Raw genomic sequence first — 26,935 nt, forward strand, 5'->3', positions numbered from 1 at the left:
AGCAGAGTCGGATCTCTGAGCTGGAACACATCTCCCCGGGACAGTGACGAGCTGTGGCTTTGGCCTGAGCGACTCTGATCCCGGAAACCAGATAGGGGGACAGAACTACAAGACCTTTTGGGCTCCACACGAAAAAACTTTTCATTCTTGGCATGGGCCCTGTCTGGAAATGGCATGATTTCCCTTTTGGCGTGAGCTGGCTGGTGTGGGAGGCAGCCCAGCTGAGCGGGGCAGCAGGGGGAAACTCGCCATATTTGAACGGGAAGACCTCTGCAGACCCTTTGAAGTCTGAGATGTCACAGTGCTGCGGCCTCCAGCCCCGCCGCCCCGCTGTCACTCCATAAGCTTTGTTTATTTAGGGAGATGATCGACTGGGCTTTCGCAACCCACTGGCTGCTTCCTTTATCTAGCAGCAAGCGGTTTACTTTCCCAACGCCAGCAGGAAGGCCCGCACGGGGCAAGGCCAGCAGGAGGTCAGGTCTCGAGGTTGCCCCCCCGGGGGGGGCAGGGGCAGCAGGTGTCACCTCACTAGTGCACTGCGGGAGCGGGGGGGGGGGGCGAGGGTGGGTCCAGCCCACGCCGCCGGGCACATCAGAGCACCAAGAGAACACCAAGTCTTTATTACAGCACTTCCTCTGAAACAGCGCCAAGAATAACCCCACACACAGAACGGGAAGAAAAACAATCCAAACACACACAGAAGTGGGGGAGGAGTCAGGGTAAAGGCCCAGAGGCCCCTCTTCTGGCTCTGGAAGAGTCAGACCCTCTGATACTTGGGCTGCAACCCCCGGCGTCCCAAAGCCAGAGGAGGGGAGCGGCGGAGGGCGGGCCCTAAGCGCGCGCTTCCAAACTTGGGGCGGCGCGCCCCCTCCTGGCCGCAGCGGGAGCGTAGCGCGGGAAGCTGGGAAGCCAAGGCCGGGAGCCAAGTGTGATTGCTGCTCTGGGCGCCCACTAACTACCTCGGAGTGACCTGCAGCTTTGTGGGACCCGCCAAGGTTTGGCTCCCATTCCCAGCCTTGCCCGGTTGAACTGGGCGGCACCGCCGAGCCCCGCGCGGACCCAGGGGCAGTGGTGGCGGGTGGAGGCTGAACTGAACCGGCGTTTTCCTCCTTGAATAACTCACCTTCTCACTCTTGGCAAGGGGGTGCCCAGCAAGCCCTTCCGCCCCAGCACCCACCCCGGCTGGGCGCGCCTTCGTCGTGCACTTTCTCAAGGGTCACTTTACAGAACCGCGGGGAGACTTTTAATCCAGCTGGGGAGGAAGACAGAGTCCCGGGAACCCCCGCTGCTGCCTGACTCTGGGGCTTCATACAGCACTGGCTTTTGCTTTCTGTTCAAATAGATCACCGCTGCCTGGCCAGAGTCTTCCAGCTTTGGGGTGGTCTCCCTCCCCATCCCCGCTGGGGGCCACAGCTAACCCCTCACAGAAGCAGCCAGGAGAGCCAGGCAGATTCCTCTCTCTGGAGGCCTGTAACTCCTGAGGGCCCAGAGTGAGATTTGGACCTCTCACTGGAATTCTGTACAGGGAGATGTTGTGGAGGGTTGGGAGCTGCAGGAGGTCAAGGGGGTAAAGAGCACAAAGTGGGGTGGGGAGAGGGAGAGGCAGTGTCTGTGGCCCAGGAGGGGAAATGAGGAAGAGAGGGAGGAGGGGCTCCAGGTCAAACAGCAGGGTCACCTTGCCTTTGGGACTCTCCATCCTTTGGTTGGTTCCTGCATTCCCCATAGGACAGCCTGAATACAAAAGGGGTTGTGACTAGCTGCTGCCCACCCACCCTTCCCCATCCTTCAGTTTCAGCACAGAACTCCAGAGTTGTAAATTCCATGGAAAGTGGCAGTGGCTGGGCTGGACTGTGGCCGAAGAATCACTGGGCCAAGGTATTCAAGCACTGTCTAGTCTGTCTGCAGCTGGGCCCTTCAGCTGGGGGCCGGATTTGCTCTCCAGTTGCCTCCACCAGGTCAGGTCGGATCATCTCCAGAGAGGAGGAACTGCTGGCAACTGGTGAAGGAAAGAATGAAATTAGTCATTTTCTTCCTTCCTTCCTTCCTTTTTTATTTTTAAGAAACTTTAAAAAATATTTATTCGATAGAGACAGAAATTGAAACGGAAGAGGTGATAGAAGGGCAAAAACAGAGAGACATCTGTAACACTGCCTTACCACTTGCAAAGCTTTTCTCTCTGCAGGTGGGGACCAGGGGCTCAAACCTGAGTCCTTGTGCATTTAAAAAAAATTTTTTTATTATCTTTATTTATTGGATAGAGACAGCCAGAAATCAAGGGGGGGGATAAAGAGAAAGAGGGACAGAGAGACACATGCAGCACTGCTTCACCACTTATGAAGCAGGGGCCAGTCAGTGGCACACCTGGCAGAGTGCACATGCTACCATGTGGTTACCATGCATAAAGGCTCAGATTCAAGCCCCCAGTCCCCAGCTGCAGGAGGGAAACTTCATGAGCAGCGGGGCAGTGCTGCAGGTCTCTCCCCCCATTTCTCTTTTTAAAATTATTTCTTTATTTATTTGATAGAACAGAGAGAAACTGAGAGAGAGAAGAGGGGCAGAGCGGGAGAGAGAGAAACTTTCTTCCTCAAGGTAGGGACTAGGGGTTGAGGATCCTTGAACACTGTAACGCAGGGGTTCAACCAGGTGCACTATGGCCCAGCCCTCACCACCTCTTTCTGTCTCTATGAAAAATAAAGAGGGAGTCGGGCTGTAGCGCAGCGGGTTAAGCGCAGGTGGCACAAAGCACAAGGACCGGCATAAGGATCCCGGTTCGAACCCCGGCTCCCCACCTGCAGGGGAGTCGCTTCACAGGCGGTGAAGCAGGTCTGCAGGTGTCTATCTTTCTCTCCTCCTCTCTGTCTTCCCCTCCTCTCTCCATTTCTCTCTGTCCTATCCAACAACGACAACAACAATAATAACTACAACAATAAAAAAACAACAAGGGCAACAAAAGGGAATAAATAAATATATATAAAAAAAGAAAAATAAAGAAATAGGGGCTGGGTGGTGGCACACTCAGTTGAGCGCACATGTTATAGTGCACAAGGACCTAGTCCCTACCTGCAAAGGGAAAGCTTTGCAAGCAGTGCTGCAAGTGTCTGTCTATATATCTTCCCCTTCCCTCTCAATTTCTGTCTTTATTCAATCAATCAATCAAATATTTTAATAAAGAAATATATATGGCCACCAGGAGTAGAAAATTCATTTTGCAGGCACCAAACACCAGTGATAACCCTGGTGGAGAAAAAAAAATAAAAGGCCCAGCTGAAGTGAGAGGGCTTGTGCTGTTCCTGGCTATGTCCTGGTTCATCTCACCTCTCCTGAAACTGTCAGAAGGCAGCAAGTACTGATATTTCTCCATAGGCTGTAACATCACCAGACCTACCACACCATCAGCTGAGGAAGATGTGCAGCTGCTGGCACTGGGACCTAGATAGTAGTTGTAGGGGAGGGGGGAAGGCAGCCTCCCATTGTGGGGAGGGGCTGGCAAAGGGGGAATGCCACTCAGTACCCCAAGAGATGTGGCCCACTGCTTTTCCTCCCAGGGATGCACACAGGGAGAGAGGTAGGCAAGCAGCCTGGGGGCCCAGGGTTGTAGCCAGAAGCTTGTGCCTTAAGAGCCAGGTCCTCAAGTTGTAGCAGATCTTAGTCCCACAAGCAGGTAGTGGGAGAGAGCTCATATGTGCAAGGTGGGGAGGCCAGCTCAGTGATTTCTTTTTAATTCTGTATTGGATAGAGACAGAGAGAAATCAAGAGAGAAAAAGGAGGTGGAGAGGGAAAGAAAGAGGATGCCAGGTGGTGGCACACTGGGTTAAGCGCACATAATACAAAGCGCAAGGATACTGGTTTGAGCCCCCAGCTCCCCACCTGTGTGTGTGGGGGGTCACTTCACAAGTGGTGAAGTAGGTCTGCAGGTGTCTTTCACCCTCTCTATCTTCCCCTCCCCTCTCAATTTCTCTCTCCTGTCCAAAAAAAAAAAAAAAAAATGGCCACAGGATCAATGGATTCACAGTGTAGATACCAAGCCCTAACAAGAACCTTGGAGGCACAATAAATAAATAAATAAATAAATAAGGCAAGAGAGATACTTGTAGAACTACGTCACCACTTGTGAAGCTTCCCTGATGCAGTTGGGGACCGGGTACTTGAACTTGGGTCGTTGTGCATGTTAACAAGTACGCCACCACCAGGTCCCTCAGTGTGTCCTAGACTGTCTTCTCAATTGGCTGTAAACTGTCCAATGCCAAAAGCTGTTTTGCTTGTTTGTTTGTCTGTTCCCAATAAGTGGTATAAGCAGATAGATTCTTCTCCTTTTTTTAATCAGATAAATAAATAACCAAGTAAATGAAATGCAGGAAGACCTATCCCTTCATAGAAGCCCATGTCCTCTGCCACAACTGTCAGAGGATAAATCCAGTATATTAGAACCCAAGGCTTTGGGCCCCTGAGAAGACCCCTGGGGTGTGGGGCATGGCAGCCCCTGGGCAGCTAAAGGTCTAGGCCTTACCTTTTACTGTCCTTCCCTTAGGACTTCCTCCACCTTGGGCACCTCCTGGCGCCTTCCTCGGGAGTCTTCATCTGAAAAGCAGAAGGGGCTGCTTCATCCTCTACCAGGCAAGATCTCTCTCAGGCTGAGCCGCCTCTCCCCACCTGTTCTGGTTGCTGGTCATGCTGACTTGCAGGGGGCGGTGTGGGGGTCTGGTGAGAATGGGAGCAGGCACAGAGCAGGCAGAGACCTGGCTCCATGCACTGAGGTGAAGCCTTGGATGAGTTCCTCCCTCACCTATGGAGAGGAGTGGGGAGACTAGACTGCCCAGATGACCTGCAAGGCCCTTGTTTCTAGGCATCTCCTGACCATCAAAGGGCCACCTGCTCTGTGGCTTGAGGATTAGGGGCCTCAGCTCCACTGTGGGCCTGGGAAAGGCAAGTCTTCTGGCTGCAGGGATTAGAATGATACCAGGAGCCTTAAGGCCCAGAGGTCCATCTCTCAGTTCACAAGCCGAGGCTCTTCCATGTGGAGGAGGTCTGCCTGCACCCCCACCACACACACCCAAAGACTACTCCCCAGAAATGGGCACTCTGCACTGCAGACAGACATCTGGGTGTAGGTGCAACTGGGGCCCCCTTCCAGGGCTAGAGGGGAATGGTGATATGATTCTTTATTTTGAATTTTATTTTTAAAAACTTTATTTACTTAATTTGATAGCACAGAGGAGAATTTAGAGGAAAGGGGAGGAGGTAGAGAGAAAAACAGAGAGACACTGGTAGCACTGCTTTACCACTTGTGAAGCTTTTCCCCTGCAGGTGGGGACTGGGGGCTTGAACCTGGGTCCTTGCACATGGTAACACGTGCACTTAACCAGGTGCACCATCACCTGGCCCCTGATTCATTCTTCCTTCCTTCCTTCCTTCTTTTCTTTCTTTCTTTCTTTCTTTCTTGCCACCAGGGTTATCACTGGGGCTTGGTGTTGGTACTACAAACCCACCACTCCTGGCAGCCATTTTTTCCTCTTTTATTTTCCATTTTGTTTAACAGGAGAGAGAAATTGAGAGGAGAGGGGGAGTTAGATAGGGAGAGAGAAAAGAAAGAGATCTGCAGACCTGCTTCACCACTCCTGAAGTATCTGCCTTGAAAATGGGGAGCAGAGGCTCAAACCCAGATCCTCACACCTGACATGTATGCTCAACTGGGCATGCTACCACCAAGCCCCCAGTAAGATTTATTTCTTTGGATTACCTGCCCATCAGCCCTTGATGTGTTCACCAGGCTGAGTGCTCCCTGCCTGACAGGAGGGGTGAACCCATGAAATATGCAGGCCCTCCCCAGGCATGCTGCCCTCCCCGCCTTACCACAAGTGTGGCCCTCCACATCGTCCAGGAGATTGGCTGTTGATGCTGCAGCTCCGAGCCTGTGGGCCATTCAGGAAAACAGTGCCAGGCCTTGGTGGGCACTGCCAGGGTCCTTCCAGGACTGCTCGTGCCCTACTCATTCCACCCATTCCAAGCTCAGAGGCTGCATACAGCAGTCCACCCTCCCTGTGCACTCCCCCACCCCCACTCTGTTTTGGGGGTCAGCTAAGCAGCCAGGTCCTAATGGCCACCCCATTCTCATCCTGGTAACAGAGACTTTCTCCCTGGTCGTCTTTGTCGGTACAGTTTCTAATACATGGGGCCCACTCTGACAAGTGGGGTTGGGGGCTGGCGGGGGGGGGGGTGATGTGCTTGAAACAGGAAGGCAGAAAGAGTTGTATATCAGGGAGTCAGGGCTGTAGTGCAGTGGGTTAAGCACAGGTGGCGCAAGGACTGAAGTAAGGATCCCGGCTTGAGCCCTGGCTCCCCACCTGCAGGGGAGTCCCTTCACAAGTGGTGAAGCAGGTCTGCAGGTGTCTATCTTTCTGTCCCCCTCTCTGTCTTCCCCTCCTCTCTCCAATTCTCTCTGTCCTGTCCAACAACAATGACATCAATAACAACAATAATAATTACAACAATAAAACAACAAAGACAACAAAAGGGACTAAATAAATATTTTTTAAAAAAAGAGTTGTAAATCAATCAGATCAGCTAAGAAATGAGGGAAAGCTTTGCTGATTTTGCTGGAAGAATCAAGACATAGTTTTTACCCCAGACAGGAAGTCAGTAGGCTGTGGGACAAATTTTTATTTTCATGATAAGACAGAGAGAAATTAAGAGGGGAGAGGAAGATAAAGAGAAGCACCTGGAGCTCTGCTCCAACTCTCCTAAAACGTCCCTCCTGGAACAGGGATTTGAACCCAGGCCCCTGAGCATAGTAATATGTACTACTGTACATAGTAATATGTTCTACTGGGTGCACCATTACCCAGCCCCTGTCTCAATCGGTGAGACTATAGAAGGAATTCTGACAGCAGGCGCTGGCTCGCTCCCCATGCCTGGTCCTGTTAGTAGAGACTGGAACTGGACATGGGGATGGCAGGCCAGCCCAGACCTGCTGTTAAGAGGAAGAGGAAGATAAAGAGAAGTGGCCCTGACTGCCACTGCCCACCCATTGCCAGGCCAGAAAGGATACGACTGATGCTTCAACAAATGTTTCCTCTTTGACTTCCTCATCTTGGTTTTCTCCGAGAAGGCCCTGGCCAGTTCAAACAGTTTCCTTTGGGTGGCTAGAGGTGGAGAGACCTGTGAGGACCAGGGAGCTGCCCCCTGTGGGGATGTAGGGGGATTGGAGCAAATGGGCTGGCTGATGTGGGAATTCAGGGGTCAGAGTAATGCAGGAGCCAGGACACAGAGCAGGCTAGTGTCCTGTGGTGGAAGGCTGCCATTCCAGGTTGGCCAGCAGGGGCAGCACAGGCCACTTTGAGCTGGGCCAACAGGCAGCCCAAGATCCGGGCATTCCTTCCCCAGCTGCCACAGACAGACAGCAATGCGTCTTGGCTTTCTCTCCTGCTGCCTTCCCTCCCTCCCCTCTCCAGCTCCTGAGCTGGTTCTGGGATTTCCATGACTAATCTGAGATTTTCCCTGAAATGGAGCCGGGAAGGACAGCAGCCTCATTCACACAGGGCGAGTGTCTGTGTGGCAGGAAGGCAGGGGGATGGGCAGGGGTCACCACACCCTACCCCAGGGCCTCCCACTTACAGAAAGAGGATTTAAGGAGGGTTCCCCTGCTCTGTCAGATTCAGCCTAGCACACGCCACCTCCACCCCAGCTCTCAGAGAATGCAAATACTAAAGTTGGGGGAGGGCATTATTTTTCTACAGACAGCTGGCTCAAGAGGATTTAAAACTTAATTTGTGTCCAGACTCAGCTGCAGAGGGAGGCGAGGCAGGAAAGCCAAGGGAGCCAGCCTGTGGTTAAAATGTCACTTTGTCCCCATCTGCAGGGGGGTCGCTTCACAAGCAGTGAAGCAGGTCTACAGTGTCTTATCTTTCTCTCCCCCTCTGTCTTCCCCTCCTCTCTCCATTTCTCTCTGTCCTGTCCACTGCCAATGATAGCAACACCAACAACAAAAAACCCAATAATAATAACTACAACAATGATTAAAAAAAAAACAAGGGCAACAAAAAGGGGGAAAATAGCTTCCAGGAGCAGTGGATTCATAGTGCAGGCACCAAGTCCCAGCAATAATCCTGGAGGCAAATAAATAAATAAATAAAAATAAATGTCACTTTGGTTCAGAAAGAGTGGAGAGTCAGTTGCCTTAAAAACCCTGGGTGGCTCCCTCATTCCTTTCTGTGAGCTCACAGGCTCCTTATGGGTGTGTGTGTGTGTGTGTGTGTGTGTGTGTGTGTGTGTAGGGTTGGGAGAGGGGTTGTGGGTTGAACTCACATTTTCCCATGTGTTTCAACTTGTCCCTGAATAAGGCATCTTCAGATACAGCAGGGTTGGTGTCACCGGCTCCTAGAAGGGGAGACACCTCTGAGGGGTGGCTGCAGAGGAAGGGTGGTTGCCAACGGCCCAAGGTGTGGGTGGGTGGGGACGGTGGAGGGGAGTAGGGCTGCCCTGGCAGAACAGGGTTTCAGCCTGAGCCTTCCACCTGAAGAAGGAGTCAACTGCTCTTCCTTGGCTGAGAGGCAGCTTAAAGCAAGGAGGACATCAGGGTTCCAGGAACACTGGGTTCCTTGGTGAGCCTCTGTACAGGAGTGGTAGCGGTATGCTTGGCTGTGTGCGTGACAAGCCTTCTCACACAAGCTCCCCACTGCCCCCCTTCCTGTCCCATGAAGTTATGTTGGCGACTTGAGCTCAACCATGGAGTTGACTAACACCATGCAAAGAACCCCCCACCCCTGCCCCCAAGGCTGTCAAAACTCTCACAGGCGTGCAGCCTGCAGCATAGGAGGTTCTATGGACCGGGTAGAAGCTGAGGGGCACAAAGCAGGCATCCTCCATGGCGATCCCCCCCTTTCCTTCCTTCCTTCCTTCCTTCCTTCCTTCCTTCCTTCCTTCCTTCCTTCCTTCCTTCCTTCCTTCCTTCCACTTTCAACCCCTCTAACAACTGCTTCCAGGCACAGGGGTTCTGACTCATTAGCTGGTAGGCATGAGAGTGGGGCCAGTCCTAAATTCAGGGCCCAACTGTCCACCTAGTGTCTCCACTCACTTGGCACCCACTTGAGTGTCTGTCCCAGTGCCCTTCCAAAGCCCCTGCTCTGCAGCCTGCTGTGTGGGTAATCCCAAATCACCTTGCCCGCTAAATCCCCTGGGGGAGGGGTGGTGATTCTGATCCATCTCAGCAGCCCTGGAGTTTCTAGTTAATTCTGGATCAAGGACAAGAGGCTGTGGTTGAAAGTCTCAGATGTACATCTGGTGCGGCCTAAGCTGCCAGATTGTTGCTCATGAATCAGTTCCACCAGGTTTTCTCTTCTCAAGCTGCTCCCCACCCCACTGCACAGCATGGAAGATCTGTTTGGGGCAAAATATGCTTTTTTTTCTTCTTCTTCTTCTTCTTCTTCTTCTTCTTCTTCTTCTTCTTCTTCTTCTTCTTCTTCTTCTTCTTCTTCTTCTTCTTCTTCTTTCCCTTCCAGGGTTATCACTGGGGCTCAGTGCCTGCATTACTCCTGGCAGCCATTTTTTTTCCATTTTCTTAGATAAGACAGAGAGAAGTTGAGAGAGGAGGGGGAGACAGAGAGGGAGAGAGAAACATAGACACTTGGGGTCAGGTGGTGGTGCACCTGGTTAAGCGCACACATTACAGTGTGCAAGGGCCCAGGTTCAAGCCCATGGTCCTTACCTGCAGAGGGAAAGCTTCATGAGTGGTGAAGTAGAGCTTTAGGTGTCTCTGCCCTCTCAATTTCTCTCTCTGTCTATCCAATAAATAAATAAATGAATAATTTAAAAAAAAGAATAAGTAAATAAAAAAAGAAAGACACCTGCAGACTTGTTTCACCACTTATGAAGTGACCCCCCCCCCCCTTGCAGGTAGGGAGCTGGGGCTCGAACCAGAATCCTTGTGCAGATCCTTGCACTTCGTACTATGGGCACTTAACCCAGAGCACCACCACATGGCCCCTGCTATTTTTTTCTGAAGTGGGCAGTGTGTGTGTGTGTGTGTGTGTGTGTGTGTGTGTGTGTAAGGCAATGATTGGCCACAATGTATACATATGAGCAGTGTGGGGCAGAGGTAGATACTGTGTTGGTTATATAAAGACACTCTCATGCCTGTGCTCTAGTTCCAAAAAAAAAAAAAAAAGGGGGCCAGGTGGTAGCACAGACATTTAAGTGCACATGGCACAAAGTGCAAGGACTGGCACAAAGATCTGAGTTTTAGTCCCCAGCTCCCCACTTCAGGAGGGGGGGAGTCGCTTCACAAGCGGTGATGCAGCTCTGCAGGTTGTCTATCTTTCTCTCCCCCTCTCTGTCTTCCCCTCCTCTCTCCATTTCTCTCTGTCCTATCCAAAAGCAACAATAACAATAACAACAACAATGATAAAACAACAAGGGCAACAAAAGAGAAAAAACAGCCTCTAGGAGCAGTGGATTTGTATTGCAGGCACTGAGTCCCAGCAATAACCCAGGAGGCAAAAAAAAAAAAAAATCAGGGGGTCGGGCAGTAGTATAGCGAGTTAAACACATGTGGCACGAAGCACAAGGACTGGCTCAAGGATCCCAGTTCAAGCCCCCGGCTCCCTACCTGCAGGGAAGTCACTTCACAAGCAGTGAAGCAGGTCTGCAGGTGTCTATCTTTCTCTCCCCTTCTCTGTCTACCCCTCCTCTCTCCATCTCTCTCTGTCCTATCCAACAACAATGACATCAACAACAACAAAAAAGGAGGGGATGGCCTCCAGGAGCAGTGGGTCATGGTGCACCGAGCCCCAGCAATAACCCTGGAGGCAAAAAAAAAAAAAATCAGATGTGTCATTGGGGCCTCTGAGGTCTGACTCCTGTTCTCAACTTCAGCTAAGCCCTAGTGTATACACATCCTGACAGCTTTCTGTTCACTCCTGACATGTTTCTGCCAGTGAGGGCCTGGTTCACTTTTGAGACGATTCTTACTTCTTATTACCTTGTATGTAAAGCTCAACATTTACTCTCTCTGCTAGGGCAGGGCCTGACCGACAACAAATATTCCCCAGCAAATGAATAAATGAGTAAGAGTAAGTCCTTCTCAGACTGGTCCTGCTCTTCTCCCACAATGTACTTGTTTCATCAACAAGTATGTCCTCAACTTTGGTGCTTGTTTTTTTTTTTTTGTTTTGTTTTGTTTTTTGTTTTTGGTGATTTGTTTTATATCTCAATTTTTTTCCTTCCTTCCATTCTCTCTCTTTCTTTCTCACTTTTTATTGCCACCAGGGTTATCATTGGGCCTAGTGCTTGCAGGATGAATCTACAGCTCCTAGTAGTTCTTTGTTTCTTTGTTTGTTTGCTTGCTTGCTTTTTAGATACAGAGAGAAGCTGAGAGGGGAGCAGGGGGAGAGAAACAGAGAAAGCCCTGCAGCCCTGCCTTACTTTACACCTTGTGACGCCCCTCCCCCTACAGGTGAGCCAGGGATTTGAACCCAGGTCTTCATGGTGACGTGTGTACTCTACCAGTTGTGCCACCACCCAGAGTGTCTGTGTGTTTGTCTCTCCCCCACCCCCAAAGATTTATTTATTATGACAAAGAAAAGGGAGAGAACCAGAGCATCATTCTAACAACTTATGACTCTGGGAACCTCGTGTCTGTAAGTCCAGAACTTTAGCCACTGTGCCATCTCCCAGGCCACTGCTTTATACATTTCCTTCCTTCTCCCCACAAGACTGTAAACTTCCTCAAGGTGAAGACCAAGGCTTGAGAATCTGAGTCCTTCCCACCTCCACCCTGCACAGGGTATCTATGGTGTGGTGTGTCCCCACTGTGAGGAGACTGCCGGCCCTCCAGCAGCCGCTGGGCTGCTCACTGGAGCAGTGAGCTGTGAACTGGTGATGGGACAGAACCCTCCTCCACCTGCCTGCACACTCCACAACAGGGTGAGCCCCCATCCCATCTCTCCCCCGGAAGACACTTTACCTGGAACAGCAGAGGGAAAGCCACAGTCACTCCCCACAGACAAGCTGCTGGATTTGGATTTCTGGGACTCGTATTTCAGTCGATCTGGAAAAATACGTTTCTAGTCAAAACAGTTCCTGGGTTCTCATGGGCACCCTGGGGTGAGACCCTGGAGGTTGCTGGAGACAAGCCCCCCCAAAAAAATTACACACAATACTCCCCTGAGCACCCAGGCTGCACCCTACAGCAAAGCTCTTCTTCAGACAATAAATACCCCCCTACCCCACCCCTGGGATGCACCACCTCTCTCCAGGGCCAGCAGGAAGTCTCGGTTGCGTTGCAGCTCCTTCATGAACTCCTCGTTTTGCAGGAAGAGTGCGATCCTTTCATCCTCGAGGTACTGTTTCCAGCGGCTCTCCTGGTCGTGAGACCCGGGTCCAGCTGTGGGTTGCAGGGCTCCCTCTCCTCTCCTGGGCTTGGAGCCCCCGGAGTTACCCTGGGGATGACAGCAGGGACAATGCAGGCAGGCCTACCCACAGGGGCACATGAAGCGCCGATATCCTCGCACTCTGCGAGGACCTGTGTGCAGTGTCAGCATTGCCCCTCTGCATACTGGGGCCTGCACCTGCCACCAGGATCTTAGCTGCAGCCCAAACTCAATGGAGCAGGCTGGACTTCTCTCTGCTGGGGAAGTAGCAGGAGCTGAACATTTATTATTATTTTTTAAATTTTAATATTTATTTTCCCTTTTGTTGCCCTTGTTTTTATTGTTGTTGTTATTGATGTCGTCATTGTTAGACAGGACAGAGAGAAATGGAGAAATGGAGAGAGGAGGGGAAGACAGAGAGGGAGAGAGAACGATAGACACCTGCAGATCTGCTTCACCACCTGTGAATCGACTCCCCTGCAGGTAGGAAGCCGGGGGCTCAAACTGGGATCCTTACACCGGTCCTTGTGCTTTGTGCCACTGTGCTTAACCCGCTGTGCTACCGCCCGACTCCCGAGCTGAACGTTTATTTTCCTCCCGCCTGGGACTACTCCATCCTTTCATCTACAACCTGAACAGTACTGAAAAGTGATCTGCAAACTGCTCAATGATCTACATGTGGGTTCCCTGACTCAAAACCCTCCTTGTCCCATCTGCCTCAGGACCAGCCCCACAGTCCACAAAGGTCCACCAGGGACATGCCAACATCTGGGAAGAAGCTGACCCAACCCTTTCTGCTGTGGGCTGAGAACAGAGAAAAGAGGGTTGTGGCCTTTGACCACTGGCTGCCCCCAGGCCCATCTCCCTGCAGCCTGGGGCAATGATGGCAGTCGTTAGGTGGCTGTCACCTTCCTCAGCAGGAAACCTCCAGGCCCAGGCAGGAAATGAAGCCCAGGGCCACAGACACAGCTCAGCCTGCCCATACTGAAGTGTCAGGCGGTTCAGCTCACTGGCACACTGTGTGGGGATGCAGGCCCAATGCACTGGCAGGCGGGACCACCCCTCCCTCACCTGGATGCTGTCCAGCTGCTGGGGAAGAATGCGCAGAAAGTCATCAGGGAGGCTGCCCAGCAGTGGTGGGTTCCAGTTCCGATAGCGCCACTGGCTTGAAGGGGGTCCAGAGCCGAACACATCAGTGCTGGAGAGAGAGGTGACAAAGAGGAGGAACCATCAGGCTAAATTAGCACGGATGTCTTGGACTATCACACCAGGATCCTGATCAAATATGGAAGCTGCTCAGTGAATCTTATGTTTCTGTTTATTTTAATGAAAGAGATACAGAGGAATGGATGGATGGATAGATAAAATAGACACCAACCAAAGCACTGTTCTGCTCTGGCTTATAGTGGTTATGGGGGGGGGGCTGTTTGAACCTGGGACTTCAGAACCTCAGGCATGAAAATCTTTTGCATAACCACTATGCTGTCTCACCAGCCCTCAGTCCATCTTCTTAGTTGGCCTCAGCTAACTTCCCTACCTCTAGGCCCAGACTGAACTCACTGCTTTCCAATCACCCCAGACTCTCAAGGCCTCTAGACCCAGAGAGCTCTCTATTCACAGTGCAGGATCTGCTGGGTGTTGTGGACTTAGCTGAGTGCCCTTCCATGAGCAAGAATAGGCTCATTTCCCCTCTGCACTAAGCAGTGTGAGCTATTGGCAGCCGACAAATAGGTGTGCTCCAAATACCAGGCACAAGCACGCAAAGTACCAACACAGCCTGCCCTGATGTTGGTTTGTTGGGGGCTGGGAGGAATATGGGGTTGCTAGGATCCCTAGAGAGAGAACAGAACCAGGCTCCATGCTTGCTCAGCCAGCAGGATGGACCTGGTGATACCCCTGCAGGGTCGGTTTCTATATCAGAAACTGCCTTCCAGCCAAGGCAGCAGGGAGCCCCCACCAGACAAATGCTTTGAAAGGCACAAGAGACTATGAGAGGGGAGGCAGAGGGTTGGAAGTAACACCCTCCTTGACCCCCAGGCCACAGCCCTGGCCAGCAACTGCCCACAGCTCCTTGGAGCCTACAGCGCATGAGAGAAATGATACACACAGAAGGTTCTGAGGGCCAGGGGTAGGGGTGGGGTTGGGGTAGCAGGGGCAGCTCAGACAGACGCTTGGCTTGGCCTGGCTTTGATTTGGCCTCTAGCTCCAGGAATCCCGCCCGCCCCCTCACTGGAGGGGAGCTTTTCTGGGCTGCCTCTGACTATAGAAATAACTTCCTTTCCCTTTTCTATTTTGGCGGGTGGCCTGGTGGGTGGAGGAGGAGGGTGAGGAGGAGGAGGGCGGGGCGACAGCAGAAGGGATAACAAGCTGCTAAGTGCGGGGTGGGTGCTCCTCACTCGCTGACTGGAGAGAGGAAAACCCAGCGGGCTGGGCCACCCTCTGCACAGATGGGGGAATGGAATGGTCAGGAGGAGGGTGCTGGTGGCTCCTGCTCCTGAGCTTAGTTCCCTCTCCATCACTCTGCTGCTGCCACTCACTGTTGGAGGCTGAACTTCTCCTCCAGGGTCTGAGAGGCCCTAGAGAGGTTGCCCTAAGGGTCAGGTGGTGGCAAACCTGGTTGAGCGCACATTAAAGTGCCCAAGAGGGGGTCGGGCAGTAGCACAGCGGGTTAAGCACACATGGCGCGAAGCACAAGGACCAAGGACCGGCATAAGGATCCTGGTTCGAGCCCATGGCTCCCCACCTGCAGGGGGGTCACTTCACAAGCGGTGAAGCAGGTCTGCAGGTGTCTATCTTTCTCTCCCCCTCTCTGTCTTCCCCTCCTCTCTCAATTTTTCTCTGTCCTATCCAACAACAACAACAACAATAGTAACCACAACAAGGGCAACAACAAAAAAAAATTTGGCCTCTAGGAGCACTGGATTCATGGTGTAGGCACCGAGCCCCAGCAATAACGCTGGAGGCAAAATAATAAATAAATAAATAAATAAATAAATAAATAAATAAAGTGCCCAAGAACCCAGGCCTAAGCACCCAGTCCCCACCTGCAGGGGAGGAAGCTTCATGCGCAGAGAAGCGGTGCTGCAGGTGTCTCTCTCTCTCCCCCACTTGACCTCCTCCTTCCCTCTCAATTTCTCTGTCACTATACTAAATAAATAAATAAAATATTTTTAAAGACAGAGAGGATGCCTTTGCCTCTAAAGGCCACCTCTGCTTGGCCACAGCATGGAGAAAGCCCCTGGGGGGTGGGTGGTAACGCACCTGGTTGAGCACATATGTTACAGTGTGCAAGGACCTGGGTTTGAGCCTCTGGTCCCCACCTGCAGGGGGAAATCTTCACTAACGGTGAAGCAGTGCTGCAAGTGTTTCTGTCTTTCCCTCTATCTTTCCCTCCCCTCTTAATTTCCGGCTGTCTCTATCCAATAAATAAATAAAGATAATTAAAAATTAAAGAGAGATCGTGTGTTTTAATACAACTCATTTTTAAAATTTAGTACATTGGGTCTTACTATCTAACATCATGGTGTTTCATCTTCACTGTACAATATTGTGGACAGGTAACCAAGTACACAGGTATTTTAGATGAACATTAATTAGTCCACCCCATTATTGTCTGGGTCCAGGTTCTCTTCTAAGATACTTGCTTTTTGATATAGGAAACCTTTTTTTTCCCCTTGGTTTTCCTTAACTCTCCTGGTTATTTTTACTAGTTTATCTAATTTGACCAATATAGACACAAGTGTGGGGGGAATAAAAATAATAAACTGTAGTTAAAAAGAGAGAGAGAGAGAGAGAGAAAACCCTTCCAGGGTCCCCATCCTTCTCAGGCTTTAGGGTCTTCATCTGTGACATAGGTAACTAACCAGCTACACTCAGAGTCACCCAGGAAAGCTGTGGACAGAAAGCCCTAGAGTTGTGGCCAGCAAGTGGCACAAATTATAAATGAGTTTCATCCCGCAGCACCACATGTGCCAGAGTGATGCCCTTGTTCTCCCCCACACTTCCATAAATAAATAAATTAAAAAAGAAAGAAAATCCTGGATTCACATTTGGAACTCTCTAGTCATTTGTTACTAAGAACTCAAGTGGGGAAGAGAGAGGACAAGGAGCAGAAAGTCTTGCTCTCAGCTAAGATTGCCATGCGACTGGGCTGCTGGTGGTAGAAGGAGGCAGGCCTAGGGCCTGGTGCTGGCCGAGATGAGGTCAGCTCACAGATGTGAGAGTCCAGTCAGCCCTCCCCTACCTCCACCCCCACCGAATGCTTCAGGCCCTGGCTGCCAGGGCAGCTCAGGCAACTCCACTGTGGTCAGAAAGGAATGTCAGAAATGAGAAGCAAATAGTTTCACTCCCCAGGCTGTAACTTCAATATAAAATAGCAGGGGGCTGTGGGAGGAGGGGTTCCTCTGGGTCTCAGGTTGGGGGAAAGGAAGAAAGCTGGAGAGGATCACCTGGCCCACAACCTCTGCCCCTGAACCCCAAAACTTCATGCCCCCTTAGTCCCCAGGTTTACTCACAGACCACCAAGTCAGACCAAAGACACAAAATGGATCAGGGTCCTGGCATGTCCATATGCTCCCCTAGAATCAGCACATCCCTCCACACCCAAGTAGGGCAAAGTCCCAGATCAGTCCCATCTGGGGTCTCCAAGACACTCAGTGACAAGAAGTGTCAGAAGGGAAGAGGCCCCCTGCCCCAATCCCCCACTCACCTCTGTTCTTCCCCAGGAGATTGTAAAATACTGACCTGAGCCATCACTCTCCAGCTGACACCTGCTGACTAGTCTCAGGATAAGGTCAAAGCTCCTCAAAGGGCCCATATGGACTCCTATGATCTACTCCACTCCATCTGCTACTCTCCAGCCTCGCGCAGCCATTCAGCACCTCCTAGAAGCTCCAAGATGCTTCTCTCTTTACCACCTTTAAGCCCTTTGCAAGTGCTAGCATGCCCTCATGGCTTCTGCTACACCAAGTGACAGTTTGAACATTAGAGTTTGCTTTCTTTTTCTTTTTCTTTTTCTTTTTTCCCCCTATCAGGGTTATCACTGGGGCTCGGTGCCTGCACTATGACTCCACTGCTCCTGGAGGCCATGTTTTCCCATTTTTGTTGCCCTTTTTGTTGCTTTTGTTATTATTGTTATTGTTGCCATAGCTGTTGTTGTTATTGAATAGGACAGAGATAAATGGAGAGAGGAGGGGAAGACAGAGAGGGGGAGAGAAATATAGACACCTGCAGACCTGCTTCACGACTTGTGAAGCAGCCCCCCCCACACACAGGTAGGAAGCTGGGAGCTCAAACCAGGATCCTTATACGCTGGTCCTTGTGCTTTGTGCCATGAGAGCTTAACCTGCCGTGCTACTGCCCGGCCCCCCAAAGCTTCCTTCTTATGGCGGGCCAGGTTCAAACCTAGTTCACACACATGGCAACACAGCACATTATCCAAGTGAGTGATTGCAATGGTCTGATATTAAATCCTCTGAGCAACCTTCCTTACACCCCTCTACCCTGTATCTCTGTCTCCCTAGGACTATGACTTTGAGGGGTCCGGGGAGTGCTCCATTTATTTCTGCAGCACACATACAGCTCAGCACCTGCAAACTGCAGGTGACTCGGTCAATGCTGGAAATGAATGTTCTGGACACAGAGACTAAATGAGGCCCTGGAAACGATTGAGAGATAGCTATGGGCCTAGCAAGGCCTTCCCAGGGCAAAAGGGCCCATGCTCAGAGGCTGGCTTTATCTCTACTGAATCTTGGCCTCATCATTGATCCAGTGTTCAATGTGACATTTGAGCTGTGAGCCCAGCCCTGCAGCATGGGATGTGAGGGAGCAGCAAACTGATGATAGGTCTGGTTCATACCCTGCACTGTGCTAAGAGCTCCACCTACACCACAGAAGGTCATATAGCCCCCGGCTCCATGACCAGGTCCAGGCTGTGTAGGGTATCTGGCTAAAATGTCTCTTGCTCCAACAGGAACCCATTCTTGGCATAATAATATACTGAGGCGCCCAGCCAAGTTTCCCACCATGTCTGGACTCAACCCCAGACCCAGAGCCCCCTGTGCACTGCCCTGAGCTGAGAGGAGCTGGGTTCTCACCGGGGAGGTGGAGCTGGGGGAGCCAGAGGGTAAGGCCTGTCAAACACGTGCATGTGGTAGGCCGGCGGGGAGTACACAGGTGGGGGCTCTTCGTCCGAACTATCAGGTTCCAAAGTCCTTTCCAAAATCTGTATGAGAGACAAGAGAGAGAGAGAGAGTCATAATCCTTCCTCAAATTTTAAATAACATGAATACAAAAGCAAGTGTGGGAGAGAGAGTATGGTAAGGGAACTCTATCTTGCTGGGGGGAGTATAAACTGACCCAGCCTTCTGCAAAGAAAAACTGTTTCGGCTTTTACATACTAAAGCTGAGCACATCACTACATATGACCCTACCTTTCTTTCTTTCTTTTTCTTTTTTTTTAATATTTATTTTATTTATTCCCTTTTGTTGCCCTTGCTGTTTTTTTATTGTTGTAGTTATTATTGTTGTTGTTGTTGGATAGGACAGAGAGAAATGGAGAGAGGAGGGGAAGACAGAGAGAAAGGGGAGAGAAAGACAGACACCTGCAGACCTGCTTCACCACTTGTGAAGCGACTCCCCTGCAGGTGGGGAGCCAGGGCTTGAACCGGGATCCTTATGCCAGTCCTTGAGCTTTCCGCCACCTGTGCTTAACCCGCTGCGCTACAGCCCCACTCCCCCTTTCTTTCTTTCTTTTTTAAAGACTTTATTTATTTATGAGAAATATAGGAGGAGAGAGAAAGAACCAGACTCTGGTATATGTGCTGCTGGGGATCGAACTCAGGATCTCATGCTTGAGAGTCCAGTGCTTTATCCACTGTGCCACCTCCCGGACCACCTGACCTTTCCTTTCCAATAGACTTGGTAGACGTGAAAGCACATGTCCCCAAAAGAATGCTCAGAGCAGCATTATTCATCCAAGGTTCAAAGCCAGGTAAAGCCAATCCTAGTGATGGAAGCAGAGCAGGTGATCAATACAGGGGCCAGGGATGGCTGTGAAGGGGCACAGGGACTCCAGACTCTGTAGATGTTTCTGGATCTGGGCACTGGCAAAACTTCACTGAGCCGCTCACTCATTCATGAAGCTTTCTAAACATGTGTTTTCTTTGATTCACAAATGTCACACCAGCCCCCCCCCCCCAAAGAACTTTTATGTGGGCAATTGCCCCTCTGAATAACTAGGTAGGGCAGCATATAGAGTGTGACGCCTATTTTACAGGTGAGGCACAATCTGACAAAGTGATACGGCAAGTATGACACAGTTTCTAGAAGTGGGTGTTCAGGGGCTGGGCGGTGACACACTTGGTAGAATGCACACACTCCCGGAGTGCAAGCCCCCGGCCCCTAGCTATTGTGGGGAAGTTGCACGAGTGGTGAAACAGTGTTGCAGGTGTCTCTCTTTCTCTCTCCCTTTCTCTATCTCAATTTCCATCTTTATTAAGAAGAAAGAAAGTGGGAGGCTGGGAGGTAGGCGGCAGGTTAAGCGCACATGGCACTAAGCACAAGGACCAGCACCTGTTCGAGCCCCGCCTGCAAGGGGGTCGCTTCACAGGCGGTAAAGCAGGTCTGCAGGTGTCTGTCTCTTCCCCCTCTCTGCCTCTCTTGATTTCTCTCTATCCTATCCAACAACAACAGTAATGACAACAATAATAATAATGACAACGAGGGTAACAACAGGGCAACAAAGTGGGAAAAATGGCTTCCAGGAGCAGTGGATTCATAGTGCAGGCACTGAGCCCCAGCAACAACCCTGGAGGCAAAATACATACATACATACATACATACATACATACATACATACATACATATGAAAAAAAAAGTGGTGTTCTATTTGGACCTGGTCTCCTCAGCAAGGGTCTCTTCTCAGCAAATGGCTGAACACCCCAGGCTGGATTTCTGGGGCCAGTATTCGTAAGCAGGATGTCCCTGAGCTGACTCAAACCCTTCCCCAGAGCCCCCAGATGGGACAGAAGGCAGTCATGAATCAGAAGATTCCAGGTCACCCACCCACACACTCCCTGGTCTATAGTTGGCCTCTCGCTCCCCTTTCCTCTCCTCCCTAGTTCTATCCCCCAACTTCCCTGAGTCTAAAGAACAGGGAAGAGTTCAAAGGCTATTAGCCCTGGCACCCTGAACCACTACATTTCAACCCCAAGTGAAAGTGCAGAAGTCATTGCTAAACAGCTTCTTGCAGGCCCAGGCAGAGTTGCACTGGCTTACCTCTGCTCTGAGCACAGCCACGCCCTGGCACCCCATGTCTCAAAGGGACACCGTGGTGGGCAGGCGTAGGTGAGTGAGCAAGGACACACACACACAGAGCCATGCTTTGTGCACACAGCTAGCCAGATTCAAGGAGGCCTCCTGGAATGCGCTGACATTCTTTTCTTTGAGGCGGAAAGTATTTAAACAGATGCTTTTGCAGGAAAGGCAGAATGTAGCTCCTTCTCGGGCCACTGCTCTGCTTATCCCAGTTTTCCATAAGAAGAGGAAAATAGGAGGGAAAGAACACCGGAAATTCCACTCTTAGTCACTGGCAGCTCCCTAATGCCTGAGCTCAATAGCCACAGGGCCGCTGGTACCCCCAGCCCATGCAGCTCTAGGGGACAGGACTCTGGGCTGGGGCCTTAGGATCTGCTCCTGGGAGGTGAGCCTCTTCTTTTCAGTGGCTGGGCCTGTTCCCTCTGAGGTTAGCCTGAGTAATGGGTGAGGAGGGGAGAGCACAGTAAGAGCTGTTCCCAGAAGGACACTATGTAGGGCTTCCTGACTGTGACCTGAAGCCTTTAGTCCTCCAGACTTAGAGAAGGCAGGCCTTTCCTGGCACACCAGGAGGTCCCCTCCCTGCTCAGTTGCTCACTGCTCTGCAGTGCAGCCTCCTGAGGCTCCTGGAGCAGAATAAGGAAACCCCAAGGAGGCAGGCGGTAGGCCAGGCACGCTCCGCTCCGGAAAGGCTGATCCTGAGCCTCCAGGGAGAGTAACCCCAGTCATGTTTCTGACCTCCCCCTCCCCGGGCCCCTGCAACCACAATGAGGTCGTTCTTCTGGCGCTTAAGGTGCTGCTGGGGCTTGTAGAACTCTTGGCTTGACTCAGTGTAGTGATGGATGCCTGCCGGGTGCACTGGGGGCCGGGGGCCAGTCTATTTATCTGACAGGAGATATTTCTCTGTGGCAAGGATATCCCTTGGGCCAGTCGACCATCCATCAACCCCCAAGAGAGGGTTTTTTTTTTTCCAGTCAGTAGTTATTGCCATTCCAGCCTCTGCTCATCAATTTCCCACAGCACTTTTGCTGGCTAAGGGGCTGCCAGTCGGTGGACCCAGGCAGAGTTCCCAAGATGAGGGCTGAGAACAGGGCTTAATCTGGAAAGCAAGAGACTTAGAAAAACAGAAGCAGAGAGTCGGGTGGTAACGCAGTGGGTTAAGCACACAAGGCACAAAGCGCAAGGATCGGCTTAAGGATCCCAGTTGATGATATCATCATCAACAACAATAATAACTACAACAACAAGGGCAACAAAAGGGAAAATAAAAAAGAAAAAGAAAAGAATAGAAAAACACAAGCATGGCCTGGGTGGTGGTGCACCATGTTAAGCAAGGATCCCAGTTCAAGCCCCCGGCTCCCCACCTCCAGGGGAGTCGCTTCACAAGCAGTGAAGCAGGTCTGCAGGTGTCTTTCTCTCCCCCTCTTGGTCTTCCCCTCCTCTCTCCATTTCTCTCTGTCCTATCCAACAACTATGACATCAATAACAACAACAATAATAACTACAACAACATTAAGGGCAACAAAAAGGAAAATAAATACATGAATATAATTTTTAAAAAAATCAGAAACACACATAGTCCAGGTGGTGCACAGTTTAAGGGCTGATGAAGCCTAGTGGCAGATTCCAGGGCAGTGGAGACTGTGGGCAAAGGAAGAAACATTATCCTACCCCCCAGGGTGTCAGAACACACAAGACTATGGAAGAGGTCAACGTGTGCAGAGAACATTCCTTCCAGCTTACACTTAGTCCATCTGCGAATGCACACACACACACACACACACACACACACACACACACACACACACCCCTCATCCTTTATTGAAAAGAAAGAAAAGTGACTGCAGGGAACAGTGTAGTAGTGCAGGCATTGAGCCTTAGCAATAACCCTGATAAGGGTAGGGTGAGGAAAAGAAGAAAAAAAAATAGGGGGGGCTCTAGCTTGTAATTGGGAATCAATACATTGGGGTGGGGCCCAGATATTCATATTCTTCTTCTGTCTCTCAGGGTTTCACCACTCCAAACTGACTTTTTCCACAAAGAAACAGAGAAAAAGGATATGATAGCACCCAACCTTCCTTCAGGGCGGTGGGGGCCAGCCTCCAACCTAGGTCTCCTGCTGAGCTATCTTGCCAGCTGGTGCCCACATTTTTTCACAAGCTCTGATTCTGAGGAGACTCCTGCCTTAGGGTCTAGCAGCATGCCAGACACATCAATGAATAGGTACTCAGTATTTATTGAAGGACTGCATGATTTCTGCCTCCAAAATAAGGCCACTGACTAGCTTGCTTAAGGTTGTCTTAGGAAAAGATTGCCTGGAACTTGGAAGCCTGGAAGGGATGCCATCCAAAATGTTCTAGGCGGTCCAGCTATTGGTGCTCCTGGCAAACTATCCCAAGGTGTGAGTACCTCTGGGGGGACGCTGTCCTCCGAGTCGGAGCTGTCCTCATAAAGGCCACCTGGGCTACCACCCTCCAGGTTCATCTGCAGCAACTGGTCGATGGTGGCATCCACGGCACCGCTGTTGGCACGTAGCACACACTCAATGATGTCGTAATCCATGTTGGGGAACATGGTCTTGAAGTCGTCCATGGCCTGGTTGAACTCCAGGCGACGCACCTGGCGGGCCGGCCGGCTGTTGTTGAGCTCCTGCCCTGCGGCCCCTGGCCCATCCGTGCTCCCACGTGCCCCGGCGGAGCCACCGCCCCCACCGCTGCTCCTGCGGAACAGGCTGGTCATCCTGCCGGGCCTGGCCCCAAGAAGGGCTGGGGGGCCACTCACTCCTGGGCCTCTCCTGGCTCCCTCGCCCTTGGGGTGTCCAGGTGGGCTCTCTGAGTTAGGAGACTAGAGCACCTGGCGGCATCCGGGCCTGAGGAGCTGGTCATCCACACCCCTGGAGCATCCTGGCACAGCTCCTTGGAGTGTCCACCTGAAAACCCAGAGAGACACAGTCAGGGGTGGGGGCCATGCAACCAACCTGAACCCAAGATGGTGGCTCAAGGGAATTAGGGGGACCCCTGCCCTAGGAAAAAATTTTTTTTTCCTTTCTTTCTCTTTCTTTTCTTTCATTCATTATTATTTTTACTAGAGCACGGCTTAGCTCTGGCTTATGGTGGTGACTGAACCCAGTCAGTACCTGGGAGCCTCAGGCATGAGTCTCTTTGCATAACCCCTATGCTATCTCCCTCTGTTCCCTGTCTTTCTTTCTTTTGCTCTTTTTCTCTTTCTTTCTTTGCCACCAGGTTATTGCTGGGGCTCGGTGCCTATACTGCAAACTACAAATCCACCACTCCCAATGGCCATTTTCCCCATTTTTCCTTTTTTACTTGATAAGACAGAGAAATTGAGAGGGGAGGCAGAGATAGAGAGGGAAGGAGAGACAGAGAGACACCTGCAGTTCTTGCTTCACTGCTCCTGAGCTTCCCCCCGTAGGTGGGGAGTGGGGGCTCAAACAGGTCCTTGGGCATGGTAACATGTGCACTTAACCAGGTGCCACCACCCACCCCACCCCTAATAGTTTCTTCCTGTTTTCTCATTAAAAGAATTATGACTAGGGGGCTGGGCTGTGGCACACCTGATTAAGCGCACATACTACCAAGCTCAGGCACCCAGGTTCAAGCCTCTGCTCCCAGTCTGCAGGGGAGATGCTTCGCATAAGCAGTGAAGAAAGTCTTCAGGTGTTCATTTTTCTCTCCCTCTACTTCCCCACCCTCCTCAATTTCTCTCTGTCTTATCCAATTAAAAAGGGGGGGGGGAGTCGGGAGGTAGTGCAGCGGGTTAAGCACACGTGGCGTAAAGCACAAGGACCGGTGTAAGGATCCTGGTTCAAGCCCCCAGCTCCCCACCTGCAGGGGAGTCGCTTCACAGGTGGTGAAGCAGGTCTGCAGGTGTCTGTCTTTCTCTCCCCCTCTCTGTCTTCCCCTCCTCTCTCCATTTCTCTCTGCCCTATCTAACAACGACGACATCAGTAACAACAATAATAACTACAACAATAAAACAACAAGGGCAACAAAAAGGAATAAAGAACTATAAAAAAATAAAAATAAAAGAAAGTTTTAAAAAATGGGGGGAAAATGACTACTGGGAGTAGTGAATCTGTAGTGCTGGCACTGAGCCCCAGCAAAAACCCTAGGGGCAATAAGGAAAAAAAGGATTATGATTTTTTAAAAAGATTTATTTTGGAGGGAGAGAGGGCCAAAGCAGCACTGGCACATGTGATGCTGGGAATGACCTCAGGACCTCATGCTTGAAAAGCCAAGACTTTATGCACTGTGTTAGTGTTTGAGTCTCTTGTGGACTCAAGTCTTCAGTTTAATTCTTTATCAGACACACCTGAAATCAGGCTTTTTCTGTTTTTCAGTTACCAGTCCAGCAGTAACACTTAAACAGCTACCATTCTTTACCTGCACAGGAGATATCTACTAACAAAACCGGAATTTAATTCAAGCAAAGATTGTTTAATAAAAAGTATTCATTAATGAGAGACATAGAGAGAAAGAGAGAAACAAAGAGGCCCAGAGTATTCTCTCTGCCACATGCAATATTGGGGATCGAACTCAGGACCTACCCACTTTGCCAGCTCCCAGGTGACAAAACCATGAACTATTAAACAAACAGTCTTGAAATATCATCTTTCTTGAACTTACATATGAATCAAAAATCAGGGCTGGTCTGATTTTGTGAAGAAGCTGCACCCAAAACCCTCCTGGCTCTATGAAAGAGCCAGGGACATGGTGACCTAAAACATGACATGCATCAGCCCTTGGGGACACAGGGAGCAGTCAGTCCATGATGCCTGACCCCAGTTACTGGAAGAACAGGTTAAAAAATGCTAGCGACCTTGCTTGGTTGCCTTAACACAGAGAACAAGACACTGTGAATCGGATTCTGTTTTGTAGAATTCCTAGAAATATTTACTGTAAAACACCCACCCACCCCCACACACACCTATACAGTGTGTAAAATCTCCACATTGGGACCCAACCTTTGGACCAGATCTCTTAGGATAGCCTATTCAAGGTTTGAGTCTCTTGTGGGCTCAAGTTGTCTGTTCAATTCTTTAGTAAAAACGCCTGAGATCAGGTTTGCTCTGGTTTCCTGTTAACACTCCAGCTGTGATACTTTCACAGCCACCATTCTTCTTCGTTTTTTTTTTTTTTTGCCTCCAGGGTTATTGCTGGGGCTTGGTGCCAACACTATGAATCCACTGCTCCTGGTGGTCATTTCTTTCCATTTTATTTTATTTTATTATTTAAGAAAGGAGACATTAACAAAACCATAGAATAAGAGGGGCACAATTCCCATAACCCGATCTCCATATCCCACCCCCTCCCCTGATAGCCTTCCCATTCCCTATCTCTCTGGGAGTATGGATCCAGGGTCGTTGTGGGATTTTTTTCCATTTTTATTGGATAGGACAGAGAGAAACTGAGAGAAGAGGGGGGATACAGAGGGAGATAGACACCTGTAGACCTGCTCTGCCACTTGTGCAGTGTTCCCCCCTGCATGTGGGGATCCAGGGGCTCAAACCCAGATCCTTGCACGGGTTCTTGCCCTCAGTACTACGTGTGCTTAACTAGGTGCACCACTGCCTGGCCCACAGCCATCATTCTTTACCCACACAGAGAGCTACCTATTAACAAGGGTTGACTCTGTGCCAGGCACCATTCTGCCAGGTTCTGTATGGGCTAACTCATGATGCCACTCTGAAGTGCTGGTATGCCCACTTTGTGGAAGGGAAAACTATGATATAGATGCTAAGGAAATAGCATCAATATAAGGAGAAGATGCTAGATTTGAACCCAGAGCTATGGCCCCTGGGCTGCTGGTCTCATCCACTACACACACTGCCTAGGATGCCTGAGGCCCTTGACTGGGGAAAGGAGGGCTCCATATAGGCCACGACCTACCCTCTGATCACCAGCCTCATCCACTCAACTTCCCACATCAGTGTCCCAACATCATGTCATCAATCTGTGCAAAGCTCCACTATGACAGAAAATAATTCAGCCAACTCAGAGTCAAGCATGTAAGTTCTTGCCAAGGCTGCATTTCTGTTACACAACAGAGAGTTCGTTGTGTCTAAAATATCAAGTTTTGACTTTCTCATGCTTACTTCAAGATTTCCAGTAGTGTTTTTAAATGTGGCATCAGGGGCCCACACATGTGACATACCATAATTCAGCAGCCTTCCATAGGCCAGTTTTTCTCTTTCTTCTGCTTTGAGAGGAAAAGAGTAGAGACATCAAAGCACGGCTCTG

At 50.6% G+C, this 26,935-nt stretch overlaps 1 protein-coding gene across 5 annotated transcripts in view; it reads right to left on the reverse strand.

The window, feature by feature from the left end:
- Window positions 1–600: 600 nt before the first annotated feature.
- CUEDC1 (CUE domain containing 1) overlaps window positions 601–26,935 on the reverse strand; it is a 304,599-nt gene continuing 278,264 nt past the window's right edge. For 4 of the 5 annotated variants that reach the window (XM_060203804.1, XM_060203803.1, XM_060203805.1 and 1 more), the window contains 9 exons: window positions 23,085–23,604; window positions 18,458–18,585; window positions 13,434–13,560; window positions 12,239–12,431; window positions 11,957–12,040; window positions 8,302–8,373; window positions 7,046–7,139; window positions 5,851–5,909; window positions 601–1,996 (listed from right to left, as the gene is read on the reverse strand). In XM_060203804.1, the coding sequence (XP_060059787.1) occupies window positions 1,863–1,996; window positions 5,851–5,909; window positions 7,046–7,139; window positions 8,302–8,373; window positions 11,957–12,040; window positions 12,239–12,431; window positions 13,434–13,560; window positions 18,458–18,585; window positions 23,085–23,414 (1,221 nt within the window). In that variant the 5' untranslated portion in view covers window positions 23,415–23,604 and the 3' untranslated portion in view covers window positions 601–1,862. Of the gene's footprint in view, window positions 1,997–4,507; window positions 4,579–5,850; window positions 5,910–7,045; window positions 7,140–8,301; window positions 8,374–11,956; window positions 12,041–12,238; window positions 12,432–13,433; window positions 13,561–18,457; window positions 18,586–23,084; window positions 23,605–26,935 lie in introns of all 5 variants that reach the window. The other variant, XM_007537320.3, reaches the window with a different exon arrangement.

This window comes from Erinaceus europaeus, chromosome 12, assembly GCF_950295315.1.
Source record: "Erinaceus europaeus chromosome 12, mEriEur2.1, whole genome shotgun sequence".
Lineage (NCBI taxonomy): Eukaryota > Metazoa > Chordata > Mammalia > Eulipotyphla > Erinaceidae > Erinaceus > Erinaceus europaeus.